We start from the raw sequence: 25,945 nt of genomic DNA on the forward strand, positions 1-25,945 counted from the left end.
CGCGAAAACAGAAAACCAGTTGCTTCACGCGAGTCGTTTGATGTGCACCTTTTCGTCTCTCTCGTCTTGATTTACGCATGGTGTTGAGTTAGTGAAATAGAGTGAATTAACTGCTTGAAAATGAAACTTTGGTTATTATTGCTTGGTTGTGCGTGGATCATTTCAAACCAAGATGTGCATTCAGCAAAAATTCTTGGAGTATTCCCGACAACCGCTAAATCGCATTATATAGTGGGTTCATCCTTGATGAAGGCTTTGGCAAGCAAAGGCCACGAGGTGATTTTTCATTTCAATAAATGGTGAAATCAGGAATGATTCCACGATACAAATTTCATATCATGCAGGTCACAGTAATAAGCCCGTTCCCACAACAGAAGCCGTTAAAAAACTATCGAGACATCACAACAACCAAAATATGGCCAGTTGTTCAACGTGAGTAAAATTGTTCTAGATAGATATTTCGTCAGATTTGTCAAAGCTATTCTAAAACTTCAATGTCATTGAATACTAATTTTATGACGCCCTATCGTACCTACACTTCCCTTTTCAGCAATGCTCGACGATCTGTTGAATGTAGCAGACAAAGGTATAATAGACGGCATCAAGCATACATATGATTTTGGACACCGCGTTATGAACAGCACGCTGACGGACCCTGCCGTGGTTTCACTAATTGACTCAAATGCAACGTTTGATTTGATTGTGCTTGAGATATTCATGACCGACGCTATGTTAGGTGAGTAGATACACAAAACAGTTTTATTATTTCTCTATCAGTTTCGAATGCAGTGAACGATGATCAAAAAAGTCAAAACTATACAAAATTCCACGCCGAATGGGACTCATTCGAACTGTTTGGGAAAAAAGTTTGGATGAAAAGGATGATGAAACATATGAATCCAAGATGAAATGCAAAGTGCCATGATATTAATCCCTTGATCTCTTGATTATTAGAAAAAGGTAATTACATATATTTACCTAGTCAGATTTTTATGATTAGTATGCATGAGCAAAAAACATAATTTGCATAATTGATTTGCCATTTTATTTTTACTTTTGAGTCTAACTTTTGACAAGGGCCTAGGCCCGAATATTTTAAAAAAATTCTAAACGGTTTATTTGATCGTTTTTGTGTCTTGACAAATTGACAAATGAAAAAAATTGTTCAGTTTTTTATAAATTGAAAATGAAACTTAAATAGTAGTTTGTGCAACAAGTTGCAAAAACATGATTTTTTTAACACGAGTTCTAGGTTTATCCAACGAGGCTTCCTATCGGGGATAGGAAGGAATTGATGATAACTGCCCACTGTAAGCGGAATATACCTCTGCACTCGCCACGAGTTTATTCGGAATTTATTGGAATCTGGGGGCTTAGGTTCTTTGGCAGAGATTCACGTCTTGGTTTACGGGTTGCCAATGCGATAGCAATGAAAGTATTTTAATTGGATGCCGAAACTAGCTTTTGTTCATTTCGAATTCTTATAGTTTACTGCTATAATTAGTGAAGTTGGAGGTATAGGGATAGAAAATGGAAACGGTATAGTCGATTTCCAGTTTAAGCGATTGCCAGAACTTGAGAAATATAGGGAAACATACAAAGTAGGAGAATGAAACGGGCCCGGGAATGCACTCACGACCTCCTACGTATGAAGCAGAATTGGTAGCGATATGACAACTAAGCCCGTTTTCTAATTATACTTTGTTTGGGTAATTATTAAGTTCATCGCCTACCGTAGTTGTCAACATTTTTATTACTGATGAGATTTTTATGCCTTTTTTATTTACTCCGGAGCATGGTTAGATTGAACTGTTCTATAGTTAAACTTTGTTCGCCAGAAAATTGGCGCCAAATTCATTTTGCCGCAAATAACTATCAATCTGTCAAAACTCAAATGGGTCAGCTTTGAGAAAAAATTAATCACGATAGGAAAATATCCATCGAATGTCAAATTTTAAGTAAAAGTAAAAGCTATAAAAACAAACATATATGGGTGTAATAACAATAAATTTAGTGAAGATTTACGTTATTGATGTTATAATAATTTTTAATTTATTGCCCAAAACTATATTATTTTGCGGGCGCGTAGTGCTTAATATCATTTTTGCACTAGCTTTCACCATGAAATCGAGCGCGCACCGTATTTCCATGAAAGTATATTGAAAAAAAAAACTTAAAAAAGTATTATTTTGTATTCATCCTCATCATGATTTTCATCAACACTTTAGTTTGTTATTATTTGTTTGCAAGGTTTTGTTTCTCTTTTTTCAAAGCAACATTTTCGACAGCTGGCGCAGCCAAATTCCCTTTTTTTGCGGGCGGCTTGAAAAGGATTTTTATATACTCTTATAAGAGGTTTATAGTGGTAATCTAGAGAGGGCCATTTGGACATATCTTACTCTTAAAGTGATCATCAGAAGGTAATCCTGTAGCAATGGGTTTTATTGTCAGTTCTTGTAATTCGATCTTGAAAACCAATCCTAGAGCGGAATAAAACTTGAAATGTTACTTGGGCTTCCCTAAATAAATTTCGATAAGATCACGCGGTGATCAAAAACGACCCTTATCTAACGTACTTATGCTTAACCTCACGCATCCTACTCCTAGTCCTCCCATGCACTTCTCCCTTAACCAATGACTATTCCACACCCTTTATAATCGTCTGAGTAAGATAGAGAATATGTATCAACATTTTTGTGGAAAGGGGGGTTAAGGGCTTTTTAATCATTTCGTTTATTTGTAACGCTCAGTCATGGTCATCATTTTGTGGAACCACCCAACAAACCGGTGGGAAACCGCCAAATGTTGAACGGCTAAAATTCTTGCAAATTGCTGAACGACCATAAGCAATGCACGTGCGTTCAACAATAGGCGAAGAAATTAGCCGGTCAACATTTGGCGAATTACCCTAATACTTAACTCACAATCTATCGATAAAAGTTAAGAATTAATACTGAATTATTTACTTTCTAAGAGCATAATTATCAGTCACGAGCATTTTAATCACCCGCGCAGCGCTGTCATTTTAGTTTCGTCACTCGTTTCCGTATCGGTCACTATTTTCGGCTCTCAATTTGGTTTCTGTATTCCGTACCGGTGACGTTTGAGAGTTGACAGTTTATCGAATAGCAGCTCTCTTACCGCGCTACCAAATTTGGTCACCTGTCAGTCGCGCTACTGTTATAGTCGCGCGTTTAGTAGCTATCGGTAAAGTGTCAAGTAATGATACTGCGCAGCCAAGTGGCTCGTTAATTTTCCGCTTTATAACCGTCTCCTTAGGACAAAATGTGTTAAAAAACAAATAATAAATGTTCGTCTTGTAAACATGCCCTTCCTTCCTTCTTCTATGACCCTCCCAACTATTTTATGATCGCCTTCATATGACAGGGAGTTTTGAAGACAGAGTTTTGAATTACTAGAATGCACCAAACTCTGCAGAAGATACCTTTGTTTTCTTCTTCTTCTTCTTCTTCTTCTATGGCTCTACATTCCAACTGGAACTTGGCCTGCTTTTCAACTTAGTATTCTATTAGCATTTCCTCAGTTATTAATTGAAAGTTTGTCTATGCCCGCCATTGCATAAGTATGTAGCTTGTCTGGCAAGTACAATGGATTACACTATGCCCAGGTTGTCGAGAAAGTTTCCAACGCGAAAACATCCTAGACCGGACCAAGAATTGGACTCGCCATCTCCGAATTGGAAATCCTACGCCTTTGCTGGCAAGGCTACTGGAGATCCATGTTTTATACCTCATAATATCACCTTCTGTGCTGCATCGAAAACAATACGTATTTTCCAGGGCATGATACCATTGCTAGCCGGAAAATTGGAAGACACCAACCGTTCGAACATTTTTCTTTCTTTTCTTCTGCCGAAAGACGTCGAATGTAGCCCTTCTTTCCGTAGTCAACCAACTTCGTGCACATCGCCAAATATAGATGTGGATTCAATCGTCTTTGCAAGCAGGATAGTCTCTTCAGTGCCATCTCTTTATTGCTTGGCAACTGCACTTGGTCATAGGGCCACAGTAGTCCGGTCTCGTAGTGGGCGCCAACCAATCGCGTTTCGGTAGAAAGAAACTTTGTCGCTTGCTCTTCATCCTTAGACAACAACGGCTTCAGTGATCTCCCAATTCCCAAGGAGTCTATGGAGAAATACTTCTTCAATGCTTCGTTCAGGTGCTCATCTTCCTTGATGCAGGGACATATCTGGGAACTGTGATATCCGTGGTAGTCGAATTCAGAATCGGACGCACCAGCTATTGCGCACGGTCCGTAAATCATCCAGCCGAGATGTGTTTTGGCCACAAACGGTTCGTTATCGCCTCCTTCAATGCTCCTAAGTGAGTGACCTAGACGACAGTTCAAGACAAAATTTTCAAAACGACTTATCTGCTTTTGTAAACAATAATTCAAACGACAATTTGACGAATCTGATAGCTCTCCCACGCAAACCGACACCATCAACAGGTAGCGGAAACCTTCACCTACCTATTGGTGGTGTTGGTTTGCTTGGGAGAGCTATCAGATTCGTCAAATCATCGTTTGAATCTTTGTTTACAAAAGCAGATAAGTCGTTTTGAAAATGTTGTCTTGAGTTATTCATGCCTATGAGAATCCTTGGGGGGGTATGTGGCGGGACCATCATCATTTTCAAGTAACTGTACAGATACGTCACTTGTCACAGGGAGATTGATTGACAGCTGAGGTATGAGTCGGAACAAGCTAGACTTGCGCATCAAGGTTGTGGTGATGTGGAAGGTGTGGTGTGCTACATCCCGCAGGGTTGTAACAGAGGGTGCATAATTAAAATAATTGCACATCTAACAGCATTTCTAAACCGGAACATCTGCATCGAAGGATTCCGATAACCAAATATTTTAATGTTTAACCCTTTGGCTTTCGATGGCAATTTCGGCCAACCAGAACTAGATTATTTTACCAACAGTGCCTCAAAGCTACTCAGATCAGAGAAGGTACAATGGCGATAACAACCAAGTAAGTCTTTGAAAACAGTTTTTTGATTTCAATATTCCAGATATTATGTAAAATTTTTATTCATTAATAGACATCATAAATAAATGCAATTAATTGGTGATTTTGAACCTTTCTTTATTCAATGAGTATGAGGGGAAACGATTCATGAATAAAAAACCCAGTACTCTGTGAGATTCCTTACATATTTTGCAATAGTCAAAATCTCAAAAAATCTTGGGGCTGTATTCTACATACCACCGAATATAGACTGCTATTTAAAGCATAATAAATCCACTACAGCTTTTAATCTTGCTTACATTACTTAAAACTTACTTACATTAATTGCCGCTAACCGCATGTCGAGCACATCTGTATATGGCATCCATATAGGGGCTATCCACATACCATGTGGACAGCTTTGGGGGGAGAGGGGGTATGGTGCTGGGTAGAAATATTTCACAGTCAATGCAGTGAAAAACATGGATCTCAGTATAATCTGCAGTCGCCTTCATCGCCACCGTGGTGAGTGCGACTGGGTGCAGCCGAAAAATCATTCCCAACACCGACAGTTCAATTTCGCATTCAGCCACTCACAAGTCGCTCTGACAGGCTGCTCAGTTCGCGCCATACCGTATGACTGTGAGTGGCCCATTTAAACGCGTGGTGAATTTTTTCAATTTGCTGGGTGAATGTGTACATTTTGCTGTGGTAAATTTCATCGTCGCGGCGCAGTGGGTGATGTTAAAGAGGCTGCACTCATAACAAAGAGACGAAGTGTCAAAATTGGAACAGCGCATTGGCTGTCAAATCAGGTGGTCCAATCGAGCACAAGGTTGTTAAAGGTAGGAGTATTGCGTCTCTTTGTTTCTCCAGGCTCGTTAGGTGATGTGAGTTCTGTTGTTTACTTTTCTGTCTCTCCGGGAATGTGAGGTTGATTTCAAAGCAGGAAGAAAATAAAAACATGATATAAAAAAACATCACCTTCATCCAGTGCTGCCGAAAATTTACAACCCTGGTATGGTGAATGTCCATAATCCATACAAATTTTGGAAAATTTATATGAGTAATTGTCCACGCTGGGGGAGGGGGTATCGAAATTTGACCAAAACCTGTACACGTGATATGTGGACAACCCCATACAGCAGATGTGCTCGATTTGCTATTAATGGCAATAAAATCTTCATGACAATTTTGATTGGTGCATTTGTCAGTGCACATCGGACAGGGCCGAAACAGTACAATCATTTCTCAAATCATTCTTATTTAAACAACATAATATGTGTCTAGTGGAAGTTGATCTCACCATAACTCCTATATATCTATAGATAATAATGTCGGTTCATTTATTTTTATACTAAATTTCATATAGAACGGTCATGTATATAAAAGTGAAAATTTTCTTTATTTTCAGGTTTCTGTCATCACTTCAAGGCACCATGTATCGGTGTGTCTACCTTTGGAGCATCCAAATGGACTTCTGATTTGGTTGGGACACCATCTCCACCGTCCTACGTTCCAAATGCCTTCCTCGGCTTCTCCGATCACATGTCTTTCAAAGAGCGCATGATAAACACCTTGATGAGCGGAATAGAAATAATCGTTGACAAAGTTTTAGATGCCCCTGTGCAAACCAGCATCTATGAGCAATCATTCCCAGGGCCAAAACCTACCCTCGTTGAGTTGAAGAAAAAAGCAGTATCGTTAGTACTACTAAATAACCATTTCTCAATTAGTTATCCCCGACCATACGTTACTGGAATGATTGAAGTTGGCGGAATGCATATCAATCGGGTGCCGAAAGCACTTCCCGCAAATATTCAAAGTTTCATGGATAACGCAACCGATGGAGTGATATACTTTTCGATGGGTTCGAACATAAAAAGCAAAGATTTGCCAACGGAAAAACGCGATGCGTTTTTGAATGTATTCTCCAAATTGAAGCAGAAAGTTCTATGGAAATGGGAGGATGAAAACCTGCCAGGTAAACCGGATAATGTGTTAATTCAAAAGTGGTGGCCCCAAGATGACATCTTGGCGCACCCCAACGTAAAGCTTTTCATCACTCATGGCGGACTTTTGAGTACAACTGAATCACTGTACCATGGAGTGCCCGTCATCGGTATTCCCGTGTTCGGCGACCAATACTTGAACATGGCTAAAGCAGAGCTCGGAGGATATGGTTTATCGGTAGCTTATGCGGATATCTCCGAAAAGAAACTCTTAAACGCACTTAAAACAATCTTGAACGATCCAGAGTTTAAGGTTAATGCGCTGGCAATTTCTCAACGATACCGAGATCAACCATTAACTCCTCTAGAGCTGGCAGTTTTCTGGGCGGAATATGTAATTCGCCAGAAAGGTGCACCACACATTCGAGCAGCCGCGATGGACCTGAATTTGTTACAGTATCACAATCTTGACGTACTGGCATTGCTAATAGGACTGCCTATAGTAATTGTACACATTCTCGTTAAATTAGTTTTCCGAAAAAAGTCCTCGAAGCCCTCCAACAAAACAGATAAGCGAAAGAAGCAAAATTAAGGCAATAATTTAAGACGGAAGACGAAAGAGAATAATATATATTAATACTGGTATTTTTGAATGATATTAAACAATTCACATTTTTTTGTACATATAAAGAGAGATAACGGATCATTTTGGTTTTGTTCAATTATTGTCAGTGAGATTTTTTGAATCCTTGTGGCTGAATATAAGAATGTTTAATCTTAGACAAAATCCCATGACAATTTTAAAACAAAACATGCAAAAGTCGTCTTTTCATCTATACGACTATTTCCGTACATGTATCACATTTCCATACAAAAGCGGGAATGGGCATAAGCGCCTGCTTCGTTGATTTAGATTATGGTTTAAAATAAAAAGTTCCAGTAACCAATTTCAAAATTATCTCATTCAGAAGAACCGCTGCGTTTCAAAATGCGTGAAAACTTAATAATTGATAATCAGTTGTTTTGATCGTGTGCTATATAGTAAAGTATCACCTTCTTTTGAATTTTGGGGCGATAAAATAGATTTTGCTAGGCTTTCCTAAATTTTTCGCATTTTTCCCAGTGTAAGCAACAGATGATAAAAACAATTTAATTGAAATCATTAATAATTATTGTTTTCAGTATTACTGCGGAGTACAAAAAAATATAAAAAAGTGCTACAAAATCTGGTTGTAAGTTTTCAATTTAGCTATAAGCATGAGGTTCTATTTTGAGCATGAGCAATTTCTCTCTATATCTAGGATAGATGTGTTAGTCGCGATTATAGCTTGTCGCACTAGCGAATTATACAAAATTCATATGACACGATTACACCTTTCACCCCCTAAAAAATAAATATAATTGTAAAAAAATATTTTGTTTAATTTATGTCGTCCTCTGCACCCATTATGGCCAATCCCACAAGAAAATTATGGGATTTGCCATAATAAGAACCAAAATTAAGAAAAGTGTCATAACTTTTTTTGTATCTTTATTAAGGCGGCATCTTTGTAGGCGACATTAAGGGTGGAGATCGCTCGAAAATTCTCACACTCCAGCTTGTCGCCTTTCTTGTAGATGGTGCATATAACACCTTCCTTCCACTCCTCCGATAGCTGTTCAGTTTCCCAGATTCTGACTATCAGTTTGTGCAGGCAAGTGGATGGCTTTTCCGGGCCCATCTTGATGAGCTCAGCTCCGATATCATCCTTACCAGCTGCTTTATTGGTCTTTAGCTGTTGAATGGCATCCTTAACTTCCCTCAAGGTGGGGGCTGGTTGGCTTCCATCGTCCGTTGAACTGACGTAGTCATCTCCTCCGCTGCTTTGACTTTCACTGCCTGTACTCTCAGCGCCATTCAAATGTTCCTCGTAGTGCTGCTTCCACCTTTCGATCACCACACGTTCGTCCGTCAAGATGCTCCCATCCTTATTCCGGCACATTTCGGCTCGCGGCACGAAGCTTTGCGGGATGCGTTGAGCTTCTGATAGAACTTGCATGTTTCTTGAGAACGGCACAGCTGTTCCATCTCCTCGCACTCCGCTTCTTCCAGGCGGCGTTTCTGGGGGCAGCAGGGACCATGTCCAAGGGCTTGACGACCCCTCCCCAGCTGTCTGTGAGTCAGGGAGAACTGCCTAGGGCGTGGTGGGATTTAGCAGTGGGCTCTGCTAAAATCCCTCCCAAAAAACCACAAGTGCCCGTAAGCAGACTCTATCAAAGCGACTGTGTGCCGCTTCAAAAGCACAAGCCCAGAGAGTGCCACTGGCACATCAGGGTTGATATCAGTAAGACCCTGATTATGGCATACTGGTTGCGTGTACTGGTTTCGTATTTGGATATTGTTATATTGTGAAGTGAGGGCTGGCAGTCTGACATTCTACTCTCTTAGTAGGGTCGGGTGACACTGACTCGAAACGGCGAGTGGGCTAATGGCTAGGCTGTCTTCCGTCCCATAAAACCGTGGCGGGCCTTGTAGCACGCTGCCCAATCCTGCCACCCAGTTTTGACTACTGGGTGGTAGTAGGCTCAAATGCCCTTTCCTGACTTGTGCTGATCTGGCTCTGAACACGCAAATGTCAACCCTCGCATGGCCTCCTGCTTGCCGCAAAGGCAGGCATAGATAACCATGGGATCACTAAAGGCGACTACCCAGTAGGATTCGGCGGCAGCCGCAAGGGGGACCCATAAGAAATGAGTACTGAACGAAACCTATCTTTGAGTTGGAGGTGACGGACCCCTTTGCCAAAAGGGGCCTAGCGAGGTCCCCTATTAAAGAGGGGGCAGGAGTGACGGCTGCTGCTATTGGCAGCACCGAAGAGTCTCCAGCGGTGGTGGGGAGTAGCCCTGCCTGCACGCCTGACGAGCCACTACCCGGATACGGGTGGTGGCCGAGCAACCTGATGAGATCATCGAGTTCGTAAGCGGCAGGCAGAACACCAACAAGGAGCTCAAGCAGAGCCTGTTGGTGCTCCGGCGAGCTGTTCGTGTCGCAAGACAAGAACAGGTCGCTTACATCAGGCGTGTAGCGGAAGCAGAGAGGATAGCCAAAGGTACGCAGACCAAGGCCCTCTCCTCCCCTAGCGGTGTTACTGCGGCGAAAGAGGCGACCGCCCTTACGGCCAGTGATGGCAAGAAAACGCCAAGTAAGAAGCGACCCAAACGCGCTACCATTAAGGCGAAGCGTCGCCTGGATGGTGCACCGGAGCCTGAAGGGCGTATGCCCAAGAAGGCGAAAGGCACTAGACAGGCACAAGTTGCTGAGCCACAAGCTGGCCCCAGCCAGCCATCGGAACCCGCCGAAGGGATGCGAATCCTGGCAACTGGTCAGTAAGGGGCGGAAGTCGAACACCCCTCGACCAATGAAGAAAGTGAGAGACAGAGGCGAGGCCTTGTTGGTGAGAAACCGACAAGGACAAATACGCCGATGTCCTTAAATCGCTGCGAGCGGCCGATAGCCTATCGGCCCTGGGCCAGGACGTGCGTAGCGTTAGACGTACCAAGAACGGGGAAATGATCTTGGTACTGAAGCGTGGCGCGCAATCCAGCGGGGCGGCTTACAAAAAGCTTGCCCAGGAGGTCTTGGGTGACGGCGCTCAGGTTAGGTCGTTGGGTGCGGAAGTGACCCTCCAGTGTAAGCAACTGGATGAGGTCACGACCGCGGAAAGACGTCGTCGCTGCCGTCAAAGAGCAGTGCGGCACAGAGGTTGAGCGGTCCTCTGTACGTCTAAGAGGGGAACGCTTTGGTACGCAGGTAGCCTATCTCAGACTACCGGTGGCTGACGCCAAAAGGTCATCGAGAAAAAGAAGCTGAAGATCGGCTGGTCAGTATGCCCAGTAAGCGTGCTCCAGCCACCTTCAGTGGACAGGTGCTACTGGTGCCTTGAGGCCGGTCACAAGGCTTAGGACTTCAAGGGCCCAGACTGAAGCAAGATGTGTCGTCGCTGCTGCTAGGAGGGACACAAAGCAGAGGAATGCGACAGGGCACCGAGTGGCCTTATCTGCGCCAGTAAGAAGCAGGCCCGGAACCATGCTATGGGCGGGCCTGCGTGTCCCTTCGGAGAAGCCAATCGGAAAAAGCCGTGCAAGTAACACAGCTGAATCTGAATCACTGTGCACCTGCCAAGCAGCTGCTGTGGCAGGCAGTCTCGGAGTCGAGGATCGAGGTCGCCCTCCTGTCCGATCCGTACAACGTCCCTGCCGGCAACGGCAACTGGGTGGCGGACGGGTCTAGGTCGGCGGCAATCTGCACAACGGGAAGGTACCCGGTTCAAGAGGTTGTACACTCCTCCGCGGAGGGTGTCGCGATAGCCAAGATCAATGGTACGTTCTATTGTAGCTGCTACGCCCCACCAAGGTGGCCAATGGAACAGGCTATCGTCCGACCTAGTAGGTCGGAGCCCGTTCGTTATAGCGGGAGACTTTAATGCTTGGGCAGTGGAATGGGGCAGCCGCTGCACCAATCAGAGGGGACAAGCGTTACTCGAGGCACTTGCAAAACTCGACGCAGTGCTTGTCAATGACGGAGCCAGTAGCACATTCCGTAGGAATGGGGTCGAGTCATGGATAGATGTAACGTTTGTCAGCCCTAGTCTGGTCTCGGACCTGGACTGGAGGGTAGACGAGGGCTACACCCATAGTGATCACCTAGCAATTCGCTTCAAGATCAATTATGGTGTGCAGCGTCCGAGGGCGGGTGATCCCTGTCAGGTCCGTGGGTGGAAGACCACTCACTTCGACAGCGAAGTTTTCACCGCGGCTCTGGGACTGGAGGCCAACACCGACAGTCTAAGCGGGGATGCGCTGATAGCTGTCTTATCACGCGCGTGCGACGCTACTATGTTGAGGAAAGCCCTGCCAAGAAATGGCAGACGCCCGGTATACTGGTGGAGTGCCGAAATTGCAGCCCTACGATCAGCCTGCCTCAAGGCTAGACGTAGGACGCAACGAGCCCGCACCGAGGAGGAAAGAGCGGTCCGCTGGGAAGTGTTTCAAGCTGCGAGACTGGCCCTTAACAAGGCCATCAAGAGCAGCAAGAGAGCGTGCTTCGACAACCTGTGCGAGGGTGCCAATGCGAATCCGTGGGGTGACGCCTATAGGATCGTGATGGCCAAGACCAAATGGGGCTCTTCACCCCCCGAACGGTCACCGGACCGGTTGGCGAGGATTATCGAAGTACTCTTCCCGTCCCGAGCCACAAGTCCCTGGCCTCCTCCTGCGCTGCAAGGCGCTGGGAGTGTGGCCGAAATGGTGGCTCCGGTGACGAACGAAGAGTTACTCGCAGTGGCTAACACCCTTGCGATGAACAAAGCTCCAGGCCCCGATGGAGTTCCAAACAGTGCACTTAAGGCAGCGATCATAGCGAACCTGAACATGTTCAGGCTAGCTATGCAGAGATGCCTGGATGAGTGTTGTTTCCTGAGAGATGGAAAAGGCAGAAGTTGGTACTGCTGCCGAAGGCCGAAGCTCCGGGCGACCCATCGGCGTACAGACCAATTTGCCTGATCGACACGACGGGTAAACTGCTCGAGAGGATCATCCTCAACAGGCTCACCCCGTACGCAGAGGGTACGGATGGCCTGTCGAGTAACCAGTTTGGCTTTCGAAGGGTAAGTCCACGGTGGACGCTATCAATTCAGTCCTCAAGACTGCAGAGGTAGCGATCCAACGGAAAAGGCGAGGAATTCGATACTGTGCGTTGGTGACACTGGACGTGAAGAACGCATTCAACAGCGCAAGCTGGGATGCCGTCGCCTCGTTACACCGGCTTAGCCTGCCGGTGGACTGTACCGGATCTTGGAATGCTACTTCCAGAACCGTGTGTTGCTATACGAGACCGATGCCGGTCAGAAAAGTGCTCCTATTACCGCAGGAGTCCCGCAAGGGTCAATCCTGGGTCCGGTACTATGGAACCTGATGTATGACGGGGTTCTGAAACCAAAGTTCCCTCCTGGTGTGAAGATCGTCGGCTTTGCTGACGATGTAACCCTAGAGGTCTACGGGGAGTCAATCCTCGAAGTAGAGCTAACCGCAGAACACGCGATCAGCACTGTGGCGGACTGGATGAGTGCGAGAGGCCTTGAGCTCGCTCAACATAAGACGGAGGTGGTTATCGTCAGCAACCGTAAGTCGGCACAACATGCAGTTGTACACGTGGGAGACGTCGCGATCACTTCAAAGCGGAGTCTGAAGATTCTTGGGGTCATCATAGACGACAAGCTTACCTTCGGTAGCCATGTCGAATATGCGTGCAAGAAGGCTTCGACTGCTGTGGCGGCATTATCGAGGATGATGTCCAACAGCTCCAAGGTGTGCGCCAGTAGACGTAGGCTACTGGCAGGCGTTGCCGCATCTATTCTTAGGTACGGCGGCCCGTCCTGGGCAAAAGCACTGGGGTAACCAGTTACCTGCAGAAACTGGAGAGCACCTACCGCTTGATGTGTCTCAGGGTGATATCGGCCTACCGCACGGTATCGCACGACGCATCCTGCGAGATAGCGAGCGTGATGCCAGTAAGGCTGGTCATCCGGGAAGACGAGGAGTGTTTTGAGCTACGTGGCACCAGAGGAGCTCGCGAGTGTACCAGGGTGACTTCGGTTGCCCGATGGCAGCACGAGTGGGATAACTCCTCGAAAGGTAGGTGGACCCACCGGCTGATACCTAACATATCAAGCTGGGTGTGGACTACCATCTGACACAATTCCTGTCAGGCCATGGCTGTTTCCGACAGTACCACCACAGGTTTGGGCACGCGGAGGTCTCCGTCTGCCCTGACTGCCCAGGTGTTGACGAAACTGCAGAGCACATACTGTTCGTATGTCCTCGTTTCGACGTCGAAAGAAGAGCAATGCTAGACGTTTGCGGCCGGGACACAACTCCGGATAATCTTATCCAAAGGATGTGTCAAGCGGTGGAGAAGTGGAACGCAGTCTCGACTGCAACCACTCAGATTGCCTGCAGCTTGCAGAGAATCTGGCGCGCCGAGCAACAATCGACAAGCATGACTAACTTATGATTGGTAAGTTAGAGCGAAAGTGCCGAACGCGAAGAAGTGTGTGAATGGTCTGCCCATGCAGAGGTAATGGCGCAGCGGGTGGCAACCGAGATCGTCACCTCGAAGCATGGCAGAAGGGTGAATGAATAGGTGTATGTATGGACTGCACACGCCGTGCTGGGATTAGCGCAGGAATGTTGGTTCCTACGACTACTGATACCCCGTGGCGTGGCAGAGGAGTGTGGGGGAGCATCCAAGTCAGTCTCACATGGTACGAAAGGAATGAGTTGAGTCGTGTTGAGCTAGTCTCATATGGCATGAATGAGGTGAGTCAGACTCACATGGTATGTCAGAAGTGGGAACCTAAGCGAAGAGTCCCACAAGGGATGCCAGAGGGAGTGTTAGGTCGAATGACTCGAGTAGTATGTGTCAGCGCGAACTGAATGAAAGAGGTGAGCAGTCTCACATGGTACGATAAAGGTGGGCAGAAATTAGTCCTGCACGGCATGAGAAGGGTGGGCACAAAAGTTAGTCCCGCACGGCATGAGAAGGGTGGGCACACAAGTCAGACCCATAGGAGCGTTAATGTGTGTGCAAGCATGGAGCGTATGAGCATGAATCAAGGGTTTTGGTGGGCATACAAGTTAGACCCACATGGCATGAGAAGGGTGGGCACACAAGTTAGACCCGCACGGCATGACAGAGGTGCAACAGAGTATGTAGGGTGTGTTTGAGGGTGCGATAGAGCGAGCACCCAAGTCAGTCTCGCGTGGGACGAGTGCCTGTGTGAGCGATAATGAGCGAGTACGCATAGTACTGCCGTCCCCCCAGAAGTAGTACTGCGAGGGGGTTCCTGGGGAAACGATGGTGGAGCCAAAGGGAGTTTAGTCGGTATTACCGGTATGGTCGAGTCCGACACTCCAGTACACTTCCGTGTGGTAGTTTGGCAACTACAATGCACGTGTACTGGGTTAGTGTGTAAATGCATCCCCCCTTGTAAAAAAAAAAAAAAAAGGCGGCGTTTCTTCTCCTGAAAAAGGCGGGTCTGCTGTCTCCGCTTCCATTGTCGCGGCGGTCGTCGGTAACGAACATTGTTGATGACGGATAGTTTTGGGCGCAGTTTAACCATCTCCAGATAGTGGTCACAGTCGATGTTAGCGCCACGATATGTCCTGACGTCGATAATGTCGGAGAAGTGCCGTCCATCCAATGGCCATATTCTTGTAGGCGGCGAAATCAATTAGTCATAGGCCGTTTTTGTTCGTCAGCCGGTGAGCGCTGAATTTCCCAATAGTCGGTCTGAATTCCTCCTCTTGGCCAACCTGAGCGTTCAAATCTCCTAAGATAATTTTGACGTCGTGGCTCGGGAAGCTGACCCCTTCTCTCAGCATACGACCATAGTTCCCACCGGGGTTGGTTACCCAATCTTCGCTAAGGTTACTCGTATCCCGGCCAGCAACAAGGGGAGGTAGGGATAGGAGTTGCTGGGTAAGAGGCTAAGGACCGCGATATGGGGTCTATTTTATTCCTTCAGGCACGCGAAGTACCAATGGTACGCTTTACCCAACATCAGTTTTTATTATTTTCATGTTATTTACGAATAACATAAAATAGCATTATTTTTATTATTTATTCAGACTAAGGCCGAAGTGGCCTGTGCGGTTTTTAAGAATCTTCTCCATTCGGTTCGGTCCATTCCTACACGTCGCCAACCACACAGCCTACGGAGGGTCCGTTGTTCATTCACCTCCTCTACGTACCGTTCGCGATCTTCACCACACCATAGATGGTACGCAGCACTTTCCTTTCGAAAACTCCAAGTGCGCGTTGGTCCTTAACGAGCATCGTCCAGGTCTCGTGTCCGTAGAGGACTACCGGTCTAATGAGCGTTTTGTAGATTGTCAGATTGGTACGGCGCCGAACTCTATTCGATCGAACCGTCTTGCGGAGTCCAAAGTACGTACGATTTCCAACCACTATGCGTCTCCAAATTTCTCTGCTGGTATTATTTTCGGCAGTCACCATTGAGCCCAAGTACACAAATTCTTCTACCACCTCGATTTCGTCACCACCGATGCAAACTCGCGGTGGGTGTCTCACATTGTCTTCTCTTGAACCTCTTCCTATCATGTACTTCGTCTTCGACGTGTTGATGACTAGTCCGATCCGCTTAGCTCCCTCTTCAGTCTGATGTAGGCTTCATCCATCTTCTCAAAGTTACGTGCCATAATATCTATGTCGTCGGCGAAGCCAAATAGCTGGACGGACTTATTGAAAATTGTACCACTCGTGTTAATCCCTGCCCTTCGTATTACTCCCTCCAAAGCGATGTTGAATAGCAGACACGAGAGACCATCACCTTGCCGTAACCCTCTGCGCGTTTCGAAGGGACTCGAGAATGCCCTTGAAACTCGAACTACGCGCATCACCCGATCCATCGTCGCTTTGATCAACCGTGTCAGTTTATCCGGAAATCCGTGTTCGTGCATTAGCTGCCATAGCTGATCCCGATCGATTTTATCATCGCATTGTAAAATGACATCGCAAGTACAAATTTTCTTATGATAGCAAAATTTATTTTTTAAATGTTATTGTAAAGAAGAGCAGTTATTCATCTATTACATATTTGGATCTTCAGCATATCAATAATAACTGCTTTTGATATTTTTCTTTTTTTTTTGCTCAAATAATATATGTTATTATTTTAGCTATTTTAGCAACTATATCAAACAAATCTAACAAACGGGTGCTTAAGACCATCTCTGGTGGTGTGTAAGAAGACGGTGTGGGTGTGGCGAAGGATGGACCGCGAGCTCGCCCAGCTCTTTGACGACCCCAGCATCCAGAAGCTAGCTTCTAGCAGATTTTGCTATTAAGTTATTCATATATTAATGGTAAAAAATGTTATTCTATTGCTGTTTTCTTGTACCCAGGCATACGTAGTAAAGTCAAAAAAAGGAATGAGTGTACATATGTGCAAATTACATCTGTATTTTCAAGTTCATCAATTTGTGTAGCACACTTTCGTCTGGCAGTGGTGCATCATCAGCGTCACTGCTATCACTTTCTGTATCACTGCTTTCGTCATCTGACCCGCTAGTATCATCCGAGTCCGTTGATTCCTCATCCACTCCTATGATATCGTTAATCAGTTTCCGAACCATTGCTTCCTCTCCAAATCCTAGCGATCGGTTGTGAATTGAAGGCAATATCTGTGAAGAGTTTGGCTTATTACGAATAAAGCATTGAAATGTTAAGGTATTTAAACATCACCTCTTTGATATGACTTCCAGCTTGGTTCAGCATGTCAGCTGGACTACAAAGTTGAACAAATTTTATGCAGTCCTTGATGTAATAATGGTTCAGTACGACGCAATCATTACTTTTAAATGCATCATAGCAATAAAGAAATTTTTCCAACATCCATTCAATGACATTTGCATGCTTGAAGGCGGCTGTTAGATGGTCGACACACTTTTTAGCTAAATCCTTACTCCGGTGAAATGGATACATGCAGCTTCTTCTGTAAAAGGCAACAATTACATCTTCATATGAAGTGAATTGTTCAAAGTAAGATAAACTGCTCGAGATCCGATGGATGTTCACATGTGAAATTGCTTCGTTCAACTCGTTGCAGTTTACTGTCTTGTCATACAAAACGGCAAGAATTATGTCAACTAAACTGAAGCATACAGTTTCATTCCCAGATAACATCCGATATTTTTCCTCTTGGCGCTTCTTTTCCTCCACGATCATACGAACACGATTCTGTTGATCATCGTTCAAGTGCACATCGATTGGAATTTCATTCAATTCCAATCCAAATCCATCAATAAGATATTGTACATGATCCATTGCGTAATGCTCCAGGTTGAAATCGTTGCTTTCCTCATTGAGACGTTTGCTTCGACGTTGGTCAGGTGAGAACTCTTCTGGGTTGGATAACGTCTTAAAGTCTTGACTGTTCGCCTAAAATAGACAATCAATGGAGTATTCTATCCTGAAGTTTTTTATCTCAAAAATATTACATACAATATTTAAGGCTCCAGAATAAAAATTACCGAACCCATATGTGTGACAATGGGAAACTAGTTGCTCGTCTTGCACAGCACTTTTACTCAGAGGGATATTATAGTGTATGGCTCCTTTTTCGTAATCGATTTGTTTTGGGAATACTTCCGTTAACTGTAATTTTTCTTCAGATGGTATTCTGAAATTGTAACATCGAAATAATTTTTAAAAAAATCCAAACTGTAATTATGATTTTATTTAAAGATTTTTCCATCACGACTAAGGTAGTTAATTCCATATCTGACAGCACTTACTGAATCTAACGACTCTCATCGCATAACTAACGGACAAAAACTAATAGGACTGCTTGTCATAAGACGAGTTTGTACTATTCCATTTAATTCCACTACTTTCTTGTACCTTTGACAGATACGTACAGATACAGATACCTCAACCTCAACAGTCTCGTACTTGACTCGACTTCGAGACACTGAAGACGACCTTACTGTTGAGGTCGAAATACGTATCTGTCAAAGGTACAATTAAAGTAGTGGAATTTAATGGAAGACTACAAATGAGAATGACAAGTTATTATGTATGGCAAATACATTCCACTAAAAGCTTAAAATAATGTTTGTATAATAGGACTGCTTCGTACTGTAAATGCTGTGTTGTGTTGATAATAACAAAAGCATTTTTCTATTAAAAATCTATTCTGAAAACCGCCTGGAATTTGGAACGATTCAAAACTAATAAAAAAAATAGTAATATAAAAACTTGATTAAAATATAATATCAAATTGTGGTGAATATTTGATCTACTACCCAGATACTAGATTCGGATGTTGGTTGAAACGAATATCACAGCATTTACTCACAACATTAGCTAATACTAAGAATGTAAACTAAGTCGGCTCAAGCCTTATTGTTGAGTTTGATATATGAACGTATCTGAAAGATCGAAATCAAAGGGTAAAGGCCTCATGACAAGTGACTGAAATGCGTTTCAAAATCTATCGCTTAACTGAAGAATTTGCGCCAATGCTATCAAAAACAAGCACATGCCATACTTTTGTATGGTATTTGAAGTGATCAAAACAGTCTGTAAATCTGATATTTTACATATGTCACGCGACATGCATACATTGCGCTAATAACTATAATGGCAAGCCTTTACAGCTATAGTGCTTCATCGATAAAGACAAATTTTATGCATGATGCATGCATCGACGCAGCACTAAAGTGAAGAACCCGGTTGAGCGACGTTCTAGCAATAACTCGGATTTAGGCATCGATTGCACAGCCGCAGCACCCGGCCATGATGAGACATTTTATAGGCTCGTCTTATGAACAGGTAGGTAAGCAGAGAAGGGGTGTTAACTCGTGTTATCTTACCTGATATGATACGGCGGTAAAGTGAACAACAATTCTTTGTCCTGTACTTCGAGGGTGGCAGAAGCATCTTGCTCTAAATCTAGATTCGGAATATTTATCACTAGGATAGCAAAATCGCTAGAATAGTCTAGCGAGTATGTTACAACTTCAGCCATTTGAACATAGCTTGATGAAACAAATTTATTTCGAAACTTGGGCTGATAGCACGTGCACGTTGTTTTGTTTTGTTTATGTTTGGTTCATATGCTTGTAGGATTCGTAGCGTAGCCCAAGCATGTTATCGCAGCACAACACATACAAAACATAAACAGGTTATCCATCAATAATGTCATGATAAAAAAATGCGCTGATATTGTTTTTCTTTGAATGAAACATTGAAAAAGCATGAAAAATGCGGTTTCTAGCCATATGTGACATGACTCTAATTTATGGACGCCTCTCCACAGGGGTTACCAAACTTGTTCATACGAGGGGTCCATTAATATTTTATGAAAAAATGCCTAACGGCCCATAACGGCGTTATCGTCGAGCTGTCAATCGAATTTCTAATATTTATTTATTCAATCACATATTTTGTATCTATACATATTCAAGTTTATTGTAAAGTGCAAAGTTGAAGTTGATCGAAAAGTGTTTCTATAAAATAAATTATCATGTTTTCACCTATGTAAGATAAAAGTAACATTCATGCTAAATCCTGTTTCATCTTTTCAAGTGTACTGTTTAGCATTGCTGTGTTAGTTTACTTTGAAAAGTTTAAAGTGTTCAGAAACCTGATCTTCAAGTGTATTGGGCATCTTCTTTTATGTATAATTGGCTTGTTTCCAATTGCTTGTGTGATAAGAAAAAATAAAGGATTTAAGAGATTAAATTTTTGTCACTTGTCTGTGTGAAGCAGATCCTACCTGCTACTAGCCTAAACAACATTCAAAATTAATCTCTCGGTCGAAATCAATATGAGCGAAGGTCAGGAGTCCCCACCGAACGACATGCAAGATGTTAATTCGGTGGATCCATCGGCACCCCCAGTGATACCGCCGCGGGAACATCTGGTAAGTCTCAACGAACCTTATTAATCGCATTTTGGAGTATCATCACATGTATTTTACCGCAAAACAGATTACCACCGCAATAAAATTTCTGAACAATCCAAACGTAGTAAGAAGCGCCGTTACCCAAAAGCAATCGTTTCTTCGGTCCAAAGGCATGACAGAAGAGGAAATACAGCTGGCCTGTGAACGGGCAGGAGTCTTTACCAAAGATCCAAACCTCCAAACTCAGACGGTAATCAGCATGGGAATGGGCACCTCTGGTGCTCCGACGGGATATTCGAACGGCAATTATGTGATCCAACCGAAGCAGTCGTGGTTAGGACGCCTCAAGGAGATCCTCAACTCGGTGGCTCTCGTCAGCGGATTGATGTATGGCGTTTATCTCTTTTATAAGGTATCTAAAACATCTAAAGTTCATGGAAATCTACCCCCGATTTGCTGGTATTGGTGGTGGTGGTGATGGTGATAAAGATAATCGTTAATGTTTACTATAGATTAATATTTATGATAACGGCTTCGTTTTAATTATAAAAGATCTACATGCTTTTAGTAAAGCACAACATAGGTCTAAAGAATGGTTTTGAAATTATTAATGTAAAGCAATATATAGAAAATTTGTACATGAAAGATATGTAGCGTAAGTTAATGCAATGAATATAAGTAATATTTATTGCATTTCAAAACTAAATCGTATAATTGATACGCGAATTTGTTGTAAAATAATCTTATCTGTCAGAAATAGTATAATTTCCGCTCTTCCTCTGTCTTTTATACATGTTTTTAAAAATATTTGCTCAATTTTGGCAGTTATGACAATATTTGCCAGTCGTCGTAGAAATTATTCACAATGTTTGAAAAGTCGATGTACCTCTCAGTAAAATTTAATTTAAAAAAAATTGGGATTGCCATGATTGGGGTGGGTCGGCTTTGAGGAATATACATCAGACTGTTGTAGGTTTCGGGTCACAGAATTTTGAGTTTTGGTCAACCAAGTTACTCAATTAGGATAAAGTTAAACTGTGTTTTAATCATCTAAGTGTTTTGTAAATTCTATGTACGTTTGTTGTCGGTTGTTTAAACCTCAAGTCATATAGAGCTTTTTTTATTGGTATTGTATTAGTTATTGTTAGATTGTGTTAGATAGCAAGTCGTATGTAAATTCAATAAAAAAGATGAAGTTTTATGTTACAACTCCTATTTTCTTCTTCTATCTATCAATCTTGCTTTTTTCTCTTTATCTATCTTCTATATTCCGATTTAAATTGCATTATTGAAAGCCGAAAACAGCATTTTTGATTTTTCCAGAAAGCTATCCAATTTTTTTTTCAATTCAATATGTGAATTTTCTCTGTACCAACTCTACACATTTTGCCTTTCTCGTGCAACAAAGTTTTCTTAAATAAATTTCATGAGACTATATTTCAACGTTTCACCCACAGATAAACAGTCGTAATAACTAGAACATTTTATGGAAAACATCATTCATCAATAACTATACCATTATTTCATGCATGTTGCGCGAAATAAAATTCAGTACGACAATGTCAACATAAAGGCGTCGTTAGTGTGAAATGCCAAACCTGAGGATATACGATGCGCTAAATGTGAAACTTGCAATCAGTTGTTTTCAAACTGTTGTATATATGATCTATACGAATTTCTTCAGTGTTACGTCTGTTTGGCTGTGCTTCACCTATCACCCTAAGCATTGTTCGCTTAACTTTTCAAAAGGTCCTAAGTAATATTTTTTCATGATTTAATCTGAATAATGCAATCATCGTATTTCATGTTAATCTATTGATTGCAATACTCAAATTAAATCATGAAAAAATGCTTTAGGACCTTTTCTTCAAAAGTTGTTGAGATTTCATAGTTTTCAAATATAGTTTGTGTTTAATCTAAATATTTTCTTTTATTGCTTTATAATTTATTTCCCGAGCAAAGTTTTATATCATTAATAGAGCAAATTGAACACATTTTGATGTCAGCATCAAATTGAAATGATTTGTTTTCAGATTCTAATTTTCGTGATTGATTACATATTTTGATTTCATTTCGCGCTAGATTTCTTCATTGTATGATATGACATAAAACTGATTACTTATTATTGGTTAACGAAAAATAACATCAAAATTAGTTTTCAATTTTTCAATTTGTTCACAGTAAGATTTTTGTAATATAGATTTTGATTTTTTTTTTTTCCCGTTAAAACAACCAAAAGGACCTGAGTTATCCAAATTAGTTGATTTCTCAACAAAATTAGTTTTTGATTTGCTCTCAACCATTGCTTGGGTTCTTGGTTGGTAAAGCCGAGAACAGCTTTTTATATTTTCCAAAAAGCTATCCAAAATTCTTTATTTTTCAATTCAATTCAGTGAATTCTCCTCACACAATTTTTCTTGATTATATTTTCAAAACGATTTTTGTAAACAAAGATTCTATCGTCGATTTGACAAATCTGATAATACTCCCATGCAAACTAACACCATCAATACGTATAGGCTAATGCTTCTGCTACCCGTGGATACTGTTGGTTTGCGTGGGCTATCAGATTCGTCATATCGACGCTTGAATCTTTGTTTACAAAAGCAGATAAGTCGTTTTGAAAATTTGGTATTGATTAAAACATTTCACACACAGATAAACAGACGTAATAAGTAGGACATTTTCTTTAAAAAAAATCATAAATCAATTACTCTTCCACTATTTTTCATGAATGTTGCACGAAATAAAATTTAGTACGACAATGGCAACATAAGGCGATAGTGTGTTCTGTTCCTCAAGGTCGTTGAGCTTACTCTGTATATCAGAGTACAATCTTTACCAACAGCTTTATTATTCTTGAGTTGTTGAATGGCATCCTTAACTTCTCTCCAGGTAGGGGCTGGTTGGTTTCTATCGTCCGCTGAACTGATGCAGTCGTCTTCTCCGCTGCTTTGACTTTCACTGCATGTACTCTCAGCGCCATTTAGGTGTTCCTTGTAGTGCTGCTTCCACCTTTCAATCACCACACAGAATCTGTCGGCACTCTTCGTCGAACCAAAGCATCGGCTACAAAGCAAGACCATGCTGAGGGTGGCTGGGTTCGATTCTCGGTACCGGTCTAGGCAATTTTCGGATTGGTAATTGTCTCGATTTCCCTGGGCATAAAAGTATCATCATCTTATTAGCCTCGCGATATACGAATGCAACTGTTTACTTACTTACCTATGGATCCTGTACACCTCCGGTGGTGCAAAGGACCGACTTGAAAGATCTTCATCCTTAGCGTTGCCCGGCTATCGCTTTAACCTGTTGCCAGGTTAGATTTCGGTCGACTTCTTTTATTTCTTTATTGAGGCTTCGCCGCCATGAGCCTCTGGGTCTGCCTCTGCTGCGATGTCCCGCTGGGGACAAATCAAGCATCCGAAAGATATTCAATTTGCTAAAAAGAGAGCTAACCGCGGTGGAGGTTGGTACTCGGATTCTGATGGCTTTTCCGCAAACGTGACCTTTAGATGGTCTTGGTGTAGGGTTATCCACGCCTATCTAGAGAGTAGGAGGTTGAGGGGTTTCGAGTCCCTCCAAGACTATGTGGATTCTTTTTCATAATTTCATATTAATTTGTCCATTTCGAAACATGTACTGTACGTAGCACTGTCAACCAAGGAGTCACTGTGTTTACATCTAACGATTTGGTTTTGTTGACGTTGATGGCTAAACCTGCTGAGAAGGAGCGCTCGACAAGGTCGCTGAGCTGTACTTCTGCATATCAGAGCGCCGTTGCGCGCGAGGAGTGCAACGTCATCAAATGCCAGTTCAGAAGTCGTTTAGGTGCTCCATGGTTATAGGCTGCCATAACAGCCGCGGTTTGGTTCACGGTCAATCGCATCTACTCAGAATCTCATCGATTACGATGAGGAACAGTAACAGTGATAGAATACATCCTTGCCTCACACCAGCTATGACCCGGATAGGGTCGGACAGAACCCCATTATGCAGCACTCTACACGAAAAGGCCTCGTACTGTGCTTCGACGATGAGGCCGATGATTTTCTCAGGAACCCTGCGTCTCAGGGCGCCCCAAATATTCTCGTGAATTGAGACGGTCAGAAAGCTTTTTCGTAAGTCAATGAATACCAAGTAAAGGGACTCTTATAATTCGTTGACCTGCTCCAGAATGATGCGGAGCGTGACAATATGGTTCACCACAGGATCTTCCGGCACGTGAATCGGGACTGCGCTGCCACCGGAGAGTCGCATCGATCTTCTCCTGAATCCGAGCTAGGATAATCTTTGCATAGAACTTTGAAAACGGTACAGCAACGCAATGCCTCGCCAGTTATTGCATACAGTCAAGGTGCCTTTTTGGGCACCTTTCCTAAGATACCTTGCATTCAGTCGACCAGGAAAGTTGGTGGTGTCCCAGATATTACAGAAACAAATGATGCAGTGAAGTTGAGCGGATGTATCCATATTGTCAGCTTTGAGTATCCTAGCCGATATGCGATCGACCTTATTCGATTTCTCTTCATGCTTTGGATGACTGTTTTCAATCTCTAGCAGTCATGGAGCTTTAGTATTGACGCGTGTTATACATCGTAACCGTAGGGCAGATCATTGCCGAGGTGGTGAAATGGCCTGGCACTTGAAAGAGTTGTTCGATGCTCGAACCAGTGCCTTCAGCGTTTTGATCAGTTGGGTCTACAATAACTCGATCATTCGCATAAAGTACTTCACAGGCATCGTTGCATTCATCTTGCACCGTTATGCGTCGTGGAGATATCGTAGAGGGGGAGGCGAATGTCTCCCGGCTGGTGCGGTGGCTCTCTCTCCTTCATATAGGCTGTAGAGAGTCTGCCCACGCTGGCTTGTCCCGGTCGACATGCTGCGTTTTACTTCCTTCTCAAGGCTGCGTAAAATCGTTGACGGCCTAAGACTTTCGCTCCTTCTGAAGTTTTTCCTCTCTATCTTCCTCCAAAGCATCGGCGATCCATTGTTTGCCCTTGGGGTGCGCAGTTCTCCCCAGATTGTTCTCCGCTGGTGGGCGATGTAGGCATTCTTGATGGCGGTCCAGATTTGTCTCTCCATGCTGACACCTTCCAGAATATCTGCAGAACGCGTCTCAGTTCTTCAACGAAGGACCATGTTTCACCGTGGCGTCTTCCAGTCGGCGAGTGTTGAATCGTCGTCCAACTTCGTTCCTGCCGACCAGAATCCGCGCAATACAGGCGCAGGCGTATTTCTGCCGATTAACAGAGGAGGTGATGATCACGACGCAATATCGGCGCTCACGTTTATTCCGTACATCAAGAAGACTCCGTTTCATTTTCGGCTTAATTGCAGATGTAGTCGATTTGATTTTCTGTAAAGCCGTCACGGGAGACCCACGTGACCCTGTAGAACCGGTCGATGAGGGAAGAGCGATCCTCTTTCACACCATGTTGTTATTACCACAAAATTTCTGCCCTGCGAACAGCTCTCCGCCGCTCATTTCTCACGAGACCATGGCGTCCTGCATAATGCTCTCATGGTTCGAGTTGTCGGATCCGA

General features: G+C 43.3%; 3 protein-coding genes across 3 annotated transcripts; 2 read left to right on the forward strand and 1 right to left on the reverse strand.

The window, feature by feature from the left end:
* LOC134215578 (UDP-glycosyltransferase UGT5-like) lies at positions 1-7,713 on the forward strand. The gene is made up of 4 exons (XM_062694733.1): positions 1-276; positions 345-432; positions 551-736; positions 6,389-7,713. The coding sequence occupies exons 1-4, from the start codon at positions 121-123 to the stop codon at positions 7,516-7,518; spliced, it is 1,560 nt and encodes a 519-aa protein (XP_062550717.1). The 5' UTR covers positions 1-120; the 3' UTR covers positions 7,519-7,713.
* Positions 7,714-16,917: 9,204 nt separating this feature from the next.
* On the reverse strand, positions 16,918-19,671 carry LOC134215579 (protein SHQ1 homolog). The gene is made up of 4 exons (XM_062694734.1): positions 19,362-19,671; positions 17,989-18,166; positions 17,230-17,925; positions 16,918-17,168 (listed from the first exon to the last, which is right to left on the reverse strand). Exons 1-4 carry the CDS (start codon positions 19,514-19,516, stop codon positions 16,938-16,940), a joined length of 1,260 nt encoding a protein of 419 aa, XP_062550718.1. The 5' UTR covers positions 19,517-19,671; the 3' UTR covers positions 16,918-16,937.
* Positions 19,672-20,035: 364 nt separating this feature from the next.
* On the forward strand, positions 20,036-21,509 carry LOC134215580 (peroxisomal membrane protein PEX14-like). Its single transcript, XM_062694735.1, has 2 exons — positions 20,036-20,413; positions 20,481-21,509. The coding sequence occupies exons 1-2, from the start codon at positions 20,318-20,320 to the stop codon at positions 20,871-20,873; spliced, it is 489 nt and encodes a 162-aa protein (XP_062550719.1). The 5' UTR covers positions 20,036-20,317; the 3' UTR covers positions 20,874-21,509.
* The last annotated feature ends 4,436 nt before the right edge of the window (positions 21,510-25,945 follow it).

The sequence above is a fragment of the Armigeres subalbatus genome, chromosome 2 (genome assembly GCF_024139115.2).
Source record: "Armigeres subalbatus isolate Guangzhou_Male chromosome 2, GZ_Asu_2, whole genome shotgun sequence".
NCBI lineage: Eukaryota > Metazoa > Arthropoda > Insecta > Diptera > Culicidae > Armigeres > Armigeres subalbatus.